A 9689-nucleotide genomic window follows, 5' to 3' on the forward strand; every position below is an offset into this window, starting at 1 on the left:
AGCCGACTACAACTGAAAACTAATGTGACCGGTCCCTGTTGGTCCAGACGTTTTTCTCTCCACCTGCCTGGACCAGTAGGAGCCGACTACGTCAGCTTTCGGCCTGTAGTCAGCTCCTATTTTCAGGTCAAATGACAGTTTTTATTAGTAATTGAGTTTACCTCTCAATAATTTTTACAGCCCTGATATTATTTCCGGCCGAGGGGCATTTGATCATTTTGGGCATTTGATCATTTTCCTTATTTTTGTTAGTAATTGAGTTTACCTCACAATAATTGGTATCTTGATGCTGAGTCCAACCATATAGACCTTTATTGGACGGGTTTGAGTCGGATCTTCTCCGAAGTTTTAGTAACAACTCAATTGAAGAAAATACTGAAGTGAGAAAAACTTAATTACAAGAGACTTCCGAAGTTTTAGTAACAACTCAATTGAAGAAAATACTGAAGTGAGAAAAACTTAATTACAAGAGACTTCCGAAGTTTTCGTAACAACTCAATTGAAGAAAATACTGAAGTGAGAAAAACTTAATTATAAGAGACTATTAGCTTGTTATTATTATGAAGAAGAAAACGGTAACCATTTATATGTTCTCTCTATCATAAATTATCGACAGCTCCATCGACTTAGAAAGTAAAGACCAAAGACAAAGAAGGTGAAGTAGTGGCTCTATTTGTCCATCCATATTATGCAGCGCAAGCTCTTTCCTTCTGCGAGTAAATCAAATGCCTTGTTTATGTCCTTAAATCCCACCTCATGAGTTATAAATCCGTCAAGTTGTAGCTCCTGTAACACCAAAAAGAAAAAAAAACAAATTATGTTACAAATATCAGTTTTGGTAAGGTTATAAAATGATGGAAAAAGTATTGTTCCGATTTAGGATTAGAGTTTAGTTTTTTTTTGCATGCCCAACAAACGAAACAGGTCGTTTGGAGATGACATTTTAACCCCTACCCATGTATATTTTGTCGAGAGTGTTGTTTTAAGTTGTTATTTTTTGAAACGGTCATATGATTTTTACCACCCTGCAAATGATGTTTTCGATATTCTTTTGAATTAACCAAATAACAAAAGATGTCGCGTACCTTATCAAGATAGCTTTGAGCAAGAAGTGGGATATCAGTTTTAGCTTTGATGCCTCCAAATAGGGAGCCCATTATGCTCTTCCCTCTCAAGAGCTCATAAGTGTTAATGTTTAAAGGAGCTCCATGCATTTCCACTCCTAGTACCACAGTCTTCCCCCAACCCTACACCCTCAATATGCCAACATTAGTTTCGATTTTTCATTCCTTTTATGCTTCAAACTATTATTTCACCATTCTCATCTAATGACAAAGAAACTTGTAAGAGGACAGATAAAATTAAGTGGTTTTGATGAAACTAAGACACAGTCTTCAAGGCTGCCTCTCCCATCACTGAGATCTCATAAACCACAGATGCATTTTTTTTAAAACATATCAGGATACTTAGATAAAATCACAATGAAATCACATATTGATTTCGGATGATAGGTATATAGATGGCATCGTAACGTGTGAAAATAGGAATTATGCACATTTTGTTGTAGGCTCAACCTACGCTACACGAGAGACATGAGCAGTAACGTCGTGGTACATGCACATCCCACATATGTTCGAAGGAAAGGCGAAACCATGAATTTTGTTTGTAAGATCCGAGCCACACATAGTAATAAATTGATTCGTAAATTTATACCAAACTCCTAAAACTTTTAAGTTTCTCCTTCTAAAATTCAATTTTCTTATTCGCTGTTTCAAACTAGACAAAACTCCGCTCTCAGATTTCATCTGTTCTCCTCTCTACCCAACTTTTTTTTTTCTCCATTTTGGTGCTCATTTGTTGTGGTTTTTGTGTGTTTTTGGCTTGACTTTGTGGTTCATCTCTCTCTTTCTCTAAATCACTCATTTTCTATAAAGTCTTGCTTGAATACTCATCTTATTCTTCTGCAATCTTCAAAATCTCTTTTCAACTCTAGGTTCTAAAATCGAATGAAATTCTTCTCATCCCTTCTTCTTTTCTCTGTACCACTCTCAACTCTCTCCCTCCCTCGCCCCCTCCCCCACTCTCTCTCACTCTCCCAGCAATGTCACAAGAGACCGTTAATACTCGTTCTTTCTCACCATTGGATATCTTAAAATACCTACAAAACATTGTCTACGTACTTGATATCTTAAAATAACTACAAAATATTTATATTGACTGTCCTGAAATATCTTGAAATGTTTTGAAATATACGTTTCGCCCAAAAACATCTCCAATGTCCCTATTCACTTAAGTGTATTTAAAGTGAAAGAATTACCGCACGGCAGCTGGTAAAAGCCTCATTCATCAAAGAAGCCAATCCAATGCACTCAAAACAATAGTCAGCACCTCCATCTGTCATTTCTTTAATAACCTTCATTATTCCAATCACATGCAAGTTTAATCATGATTACAATAATTAATTATTACTAGTATTCAATTACTCCATCAGTTAAAAAAAGAGAAAATGATATATATATCAACTGACCTCGCTCACAGATCTGTCTGTATGATCATTAGGATTGATAAAATCAGTTACTCCAAATATCTTCCCTGAATGTAAAAAACGAGGACAAAGGGAAGAAAAGGAACAATTAATCAGGTGATTTGAAATTTAAGATTAAAAACATATAGTCTAAGAGCATATTCATTTCTACCTTCAAAAAAAGAAAATATTTATTTCTTGAAATAAACATACTAGTGTTGAGTAGTCTTGGCCATCTCTCACTCCAAAAACTAGTTCAATATATAGGTAAGGTGGTTTTTACCACACTTATAAACTCAGTTCCTGCCCGCTCTACAACTAATGAGAGATTATAAGAGCATCTCCAATGCAAAACTCAACTAAGATCTCAAAGATGATGTGTCGAGAGTGGAATAGAGATATCTCAAAAGGACACTCTATTTTCAGAGTGTCCTCTTGAGATATCTCTAATTGTCCAAATCATCAATATTTAAATTTCAACCAATAGAAATCAAGTCTTCGTATATTTCCAAAATAACAAATTATTTTTTTACAAAAATAACCATGACACGTAAGTAAAATAAAAGAGTTTAGAGTGTTGCATTGGAGACATACAAGAATTGAGGATCTCTATTTTCGACACCTAGGAGTGAGAATCTCAATTGGAACTTGACAAATAGGACGAATAGAGATTTTTTTGAGTTTTGCATTGGAGATGCTCTAATAATCTCTCCCTCACACATTGGCTCTTAACTTTAGTAAGTATCGATCAGTGAGCACTCCGACTATGGTATCGATGTTAGATAGGCTTGGCCCTCTCACTAGAAAAACTAGTTCAACAGAAATGTATTTACACAATTATACATTCTCCCCTTCCCCATTCAACATCCAATGTGGGACTATCCTGACTAGCACTTGGAAAGTTTTATAAGCACCACTAAAGTTGCTTATAGTTAGACTCCCTTATAGTTAGACTCCCTTATAGTTAGACTCTTTAAAGCGACTATTGATATAGATACTGGGCTTAGGGATATCTGAAGAGTATAGGATTGGGTCTATCATCTAAAGTGACGAAATTCATTAAGACCTACAAACTTACAATTTTAGAGTATTTTTGTAAATCATTTTTTTTTTTCTGTCGGAAATATATGAATAATCAAGAAATAGAATTTGTAATATAAATTTACAAGTATTTTATCAGATCAATACCTGTTTCGAACTTGTCAGGGTTTAAATCGACACCAATTATTTTAGATGCTCCACGGATCCGCGCACCTTCTGCAACCTATAACATAAATTGTTTGAGTATTATCTTTCTTTTATTAGTCTATATACGATATTTTTAATGAGAATGTTAGAAATTGAGGCAGGACTTTATTGAAGGTCGGATTAAAATTAAGGTCATTAGAATAATTATATCAAGATCTCACGAGAATTTTAACTTATATTCCATTTAGTATCTAGTAAATTTGAACATATTATGTATAAATTAACATAGAAAACTAATTTTTATCACAAAATGTGAATTCATGTAAATTCCACATATGCATATGGAAACTTAGCCCGAGAAACATGATTGATAATGGACCTATTGCTAATGCGGCATGCCCAAAGTAAGAACCATAATAAGCATGCCACATCATTAGTCAGATCATTTCAGATATGTTTTGAGTCATGTAGTATTGTCCTACATATGCATATAAGATGATAATCAGTATAGTTTTCCAACTATTGAGATGAAAATTTACGGCAAGTCCGACAGCTCCAAGACCAAATATTGCGACTGTAGATCCTTCCTCAACTTTGGCCACTTTCCATGCAGCACCTAGACCTGATTTCCCAAACAAATAAGCTAAATTTTAGGATAAAAGTATGGGAATTAAGTTTTATTTATTTATTTATTTAACTATGTCTGAATTTTAGTTGGAATGAAAATGGGTTTTAAGTCAAAATATTACACATAATAAGCAAAAAATTTAGTGACTTTTTGAATTAACAAAATATATCTTATGGTTGAAATATTGCCTCCAATTTTTTTGGCTATATATATATATATATATATATACATATTTCATTAAAAAAATACCACAGTATATAAGAGCACATTCTTGTACTTCCCCCTTCTCTCTACTCCTCCTTCTTTCACCATACCGTAACCAAATTACATCTTTCACCATACTACAACTAATGACAGACCTAAGTTGTGACAAATTTGGGGGGTTTGATCTTCTTCCATTGATATTTTTTTCTTCCATAGTTAAGGATTTGTAAAATAAAATAGTGGGTAAGCTGGAGAAGTTAGAACTTAGATTCTCTTTCGTTATATGTTTGAGGTTTGTTTTGACATTGCGAGATGTGGAGGTGATGGAAAAACCTGACAACTTTACTTCCTTGCCCTAGAATTCGTGGCAACAAACTGATCAAATTTTTGTAGAATTCCTACTAAATACAAGCAGGGCAATGTGCCAGTTCGTTAAGAGCAACAAATTGCTCAATTTTAAGGGTTCTAAACTAAAAAGGCAAGATGGTCACATGTTGGGAGCCAAATTAGAATTAACCCCCAAAAATTACCTGTTGAGACTCCACAACTGAGCAAGCAAGCTTTGTCAACGGCGATATCATTGCTGATTTTGGTAACATTAGTAACATCGACAACAGTATATTCTGTAAAACTAGATACACATAGGAAGTTGTGTAAAACCTCTCCATTTGAATCTGTAAATCTGCTGGTGAGATCCCTTGGCATCCCCGGTTTAGTGGTGAAAGGGAATATAGTGCAAACGTTGCTTTTCTCTGATTTACAGTCTGAACATTTTTCACAATTTGTGAGGAAAAATGGTACAACTATGTCGCCTTCTTTCAATTCTTCTACGTTTTCTCCCACACTCTCAACCATTCTGATAAAAAAATGGTATTTTGAACGGTAAGTGATAGTCATTATAATATGAAAGAATAATGCTAGGGAAATACGCGAAAACTAAGCAAACTCTGGACAATAATCATATGTGGCTTGCCGTGATTCGCTGCTTAATATATCAGAATCATCAAAAGTACGAATCACGATATGTTATAACAATATGTTCAATATGATTGATTTCGAGGAATGGACAAATTATATGATAGAAAAATAGTTTTAACTGCTCGAAGTTACAACGATTAAGATGAAAGTAAGAAGTTACAACTGCATTGAGAGTATTCCAAAGGGAGGACAATTTAAAACCCAAAAGCTAGGGGATAATAGGAAACCTGGCCCAATTTCAAATAATATTTGAAAAAAAACATTTGTTAAAAGTACAACTTTACCCCGCGAAATCAATGTGAAAACCATTTCTGAAAATTTCTGAACAAGTCTTAGTTTGCTCTCAAAAATTTTGTAACTTTCTAAACAAATTCGATTTTGCTCAAAATTTGTCAACAATTTCTAACAACACATTTATATATGTTGGCCACGGTTTATAATAACATATTTATATATGTTCTCAACATAGAAGGGTAAAAATGAGATTATAAGAAAAATATGTCTGTCTTGTTGACAACAAAATTATATATGTTGTCGAAAGTTTAAAAAGTGTTGAAAATGAGTTTTTTTTTACAATAATTTTTTTGGGTCAAGATTTTGGGCTTTTCATGCATTCTTTCTTTTCCAAATGACAAAAAATGGGGAGAATAGGATTTATTACTCAAATCATAGTTGTTATTTTGTAACAAGGGTCAGTTTTTTTTCACAAAGCGAAAAAGTTATTTTTTAAGTGGAAAGTAAATTTGATTCCCTGATAACTATTTTTTAGGGTTATTTCATAATTGACCCCTAAAGTATGATCGGTTTCCGCGTGACCCCTTAAGTTTGCATAAACGTCGAGATGACTCCCTTTTCAATTTAACATGCATTGACTGAAAAGCCTGACAAATTCTTTTTAATACTACTCTTTTGTCTTTTTCTTCCTAGATATTCTTTTAATCCAATAGATAAAATCCGGTAAGGAGAAAAAGGCCATGGCCTTCTTCCTCACGAAGAAGACCAAATCAGGTCCTCCACGTTGAAGAAGGGCATACTAACCTTCTTTAGACTAAATCTGCCCTTTTTAGGCTACATCAATACCAGATTTGGTCCTCTTCGTAAAGAAGAAGAATGAATCTGGTTGATAATTACATATTTTCTTGAAAAGGACTTCCATTAGTGGAGATCATCAAATAGAAAGGAAGTAGTACTATACGAAGAAAAAAGATGTGAAAAATACAGAAAAAGTATAATTGATTTTTTTTTTTAATCTTTAATAATATTTAATGAAGAAGGTAAACATGAAGATAATATATAATGAAATGATGAATATGAAGATAAACAACGAAGATGGTGCATATGAAGTTAAAGGAATAAAGCTAATAGAACGAAACATAAAAGATAAAAACGAAGACTGGCATTTTGGGAAAGTGCAAGTTTGACTTTTTAGGCAATGCATGAAAACTGAAAAAAATGCAAGTTTGGGACACGAAACTATGGACATTTCAAGACAAATTTGTTTTGAGGACATTTGGAGACATTTTAGTATAAATTTGGAGAGCTTCTGGAGAGAAAATGTTTCTCAAAATTTGGAAGACACTTGGGGACATTTGAGTAAGGAAGATAATAAAAATTATTATTATTATCAAATTAGATTAATTATATTATATTATATTATTATTACATTATATTATATTATTATTATATTATTATATTATTATTATACTATATTATATTATAATATTATATTATTATTATATTATAATATTATATTATTATTATATTATATTTTATTATATTATATTGTATTATATTATATTACATTATAATATAATATTATATTATATTACATTATAATATAATATTATATTATATTATAATATAATATAATATTATATTATATTATAATATAATATAATATTATATTATAATATAATATAATATTATATATTATATATTATATAATATATAATATATAATATAATATGTTATTATATTAATATGGATGTCTACGAGAGTCGGAAAATATATATTTGAAATATTAATTAATTTTTTTAATTTCATATGGTAAGTTAGTAATAATATTAAAATAATAAATATCAATTAAATGTCTATCAATGTCCACAGATATTCACGGATGTGTACGAAAGTCAAGAAAATATATTTTCCAAGTAGTAATACAAATATATTATTTCATATGATTAGACAAAATGATAATATTAAAATAATAAATGTCTACCAATTGTCCACCAATATCCTCAGATATCCACGGATGTCAACAAAGGTCGAAAAATATATTTTTGAAATATAAGTACAAATATATTATTTCTTATGATTTGACAATAATGATAATATTAAAATAATAAATGTCTACCCGTTGTCCTTTAACAATGAGATAATAATAATAATAATAATAATAATAATAATAATAATAATAATAATAATAATAATAATAATAATATCCACTACACATTTTGTCATTGTCCATGAACTAAATGTGTTGAAATGTCTCCACGACATTTCGTCTATAAATCAAATGTCTTGAAATGTCCATAAAGATATTTTGTTTACGGACAAATGTCTTAAAATGTCAAACATTTTGTCTGAGTGTCCCCCAATGTTATTGCCCAATGTCCCGATCCACTACCCCTTAATAAATAAAACTCAAATTAAAATGTGTAAATTAAATTACCCGACTGCCTCATGCCCAAAAATCCTTGGGAAAATCCCCCCTGGACCCTAAACAAAATCACAAATAGAACAAATTCACAATTGGAATAATTTTGAGCTCATAATTTTGGAAACCAAATTTTATTCTTCTTTTTCTAGAACTTACCTCCATTTTCCAAAAGGTAACATCACTATGACATAGAGAAGTACAGAGAATCCTTATCCTAACTTCATAAGCTTTAGGTGGTGCTACTTCAATTTCTTCTATCACTAAAGCTTCTCCTGCTTTTCTGCATATTGCAGCTGCCAATTTCATATTATTAATTAGAGAAATGAGAGAAACAAACCTAATATATATGAACTTAAATTACAAATTTAGAATATGGGTTTGCATGAATTTACCTTTGCATCTAATGGGTTTTCCTGAGGTCTTCTCTAATGGAGTTTTCTCCATAGTTAAGAGAGAGAAACTAGGTAGAAAAATTGAGAGAGAGAGAGAGTTGAAGAGATAAGAGTTGGAGAGAGGTAGAAGATTTCAGGTTTGGGGAGTTGTTAAATAAAGAAGTGGTGGAGGGAAGGGTTTAGTCTAATATTTCTGTATATGACAATTGTCAGCATTAGCATTAGGTAGTGTTGTTTTTTTGCCTCTATGTGATACAATTGTCAGCATTAGCATTAGGTAGTATTGTTTTTTTTTTCAACTGACTGATTGATTGAAGTAAGATTTAATAATATTTGTCTTTATGTGAATGGTGATGATTAACCCATCTATAACTTATTGACTCGATTTGAGTTGGAGAATTCAGCACGTTAATTAGACAAGGTGCAATTCGGAAGTTAAAGAGAAACAAACACTAACTTAATTATCTTTAAGGGCGCCATCGACCTTTTTGCCTTTAGCACCCCAAATCCCTCTTGACTTCAGTCAGAAGAGTTTGACTGGCGTTTCATGGGCCCGCTTACCTTAGACTGGTTAATGATGATTCAAAAAACTGTCATCAATTGATTGAGGTCAATGACTCAAGAGAAGATCAAAATTTCAGTGGGTCATCCCGTGTCAAGTCAACAGGGAAGTCGAATTCGAAGGAGGTCTGCAACTCAAGTCCATAACTGAGGATCGACACTATCATCCTAGGCGCCTTAAGCCCTGTTTTGACTCAAACACAACCAGGTATGCCTGAGATTTACGAGAAGGCTAAGAAAGTCCACGTAAGCAAGGCTGATACCTTAAGTCCTCAACATGGAAAGGTAGAAGTTCGCCTCATCATCAGCGTCTATCAACAGTCGGCGAAAGCAACATATAAAAGGACATCAAATCACCTCGGAGAAGGTATGTTCACAACGAACTTAAAGGTTCACTAATTACTCAATCCTTCAACTGCAAGGGCAATCAGATTGTATTGAGCGTCAGAGAGTTATGAGCTACTTGCAGGTTCTCCCCCCAAGTTCTCAAGAGCAGGAGCGGGAGTCAACGGAGCAGATTGATCGATCAAGGCGTGGTCCACCATCAAGTCTCTT

General features: G+C 32.5%; 1 protein-coding gene across 1 annotated transcript; it reads right to left on the reverse strand.

Moving 5' to 3' along the window:
• Positions 1 to 376: 376 nt before the first annotated feature.
• Positions 377 to 8768, reverse strand: LOC147537641 (alcohol dehydrogenase-like 1). Its single transcript, XM_086641047.1, has 10 exons — positions 8574 to 8768; positions 8338 to 8474; positions 8194 to 8240; positions 5075 to 5400; positions 4252 to 4334; positions 3713 to 3788; positions 2528 to 2592; positions 2318 to 2413; positions 1086 to 1247; positions 377 to 786 (listed from the first exon to the last, which is right to left on the reverse strand). The coding sequence occupies exons 1-10, from the start codon at positions 8623 to 8625 to the stop codon at positions 670 to 672; spliced, it is 1161 nt and encodes a 386-aa protein (XP_086497173.1). The 5' UTR covers positions 8626 to 8768; the 3' UTR covers positions 377 to 669.
• Between the last annotated feature and the right edge of the window lie 921 nt (positions 8769 to 9689).

This window comes from Eschscholzia californica, unplaced genomic scaffold, assembly GCF_041429995.1.
Source record: "Eschscholzia californica isolate CP2 unplaced genomic scaffold, dmEscCali1.0.p SCAF_5, whole genome shotgun sequence".
In the NCBI taxonomy this organism is placed as follows: Eukaryota; Viridiplantae; Streptophyta; class Magnoliopsida; order Ranunculales; family Papaveraceae; genus Eschscholzia; species Eschscholzia californica.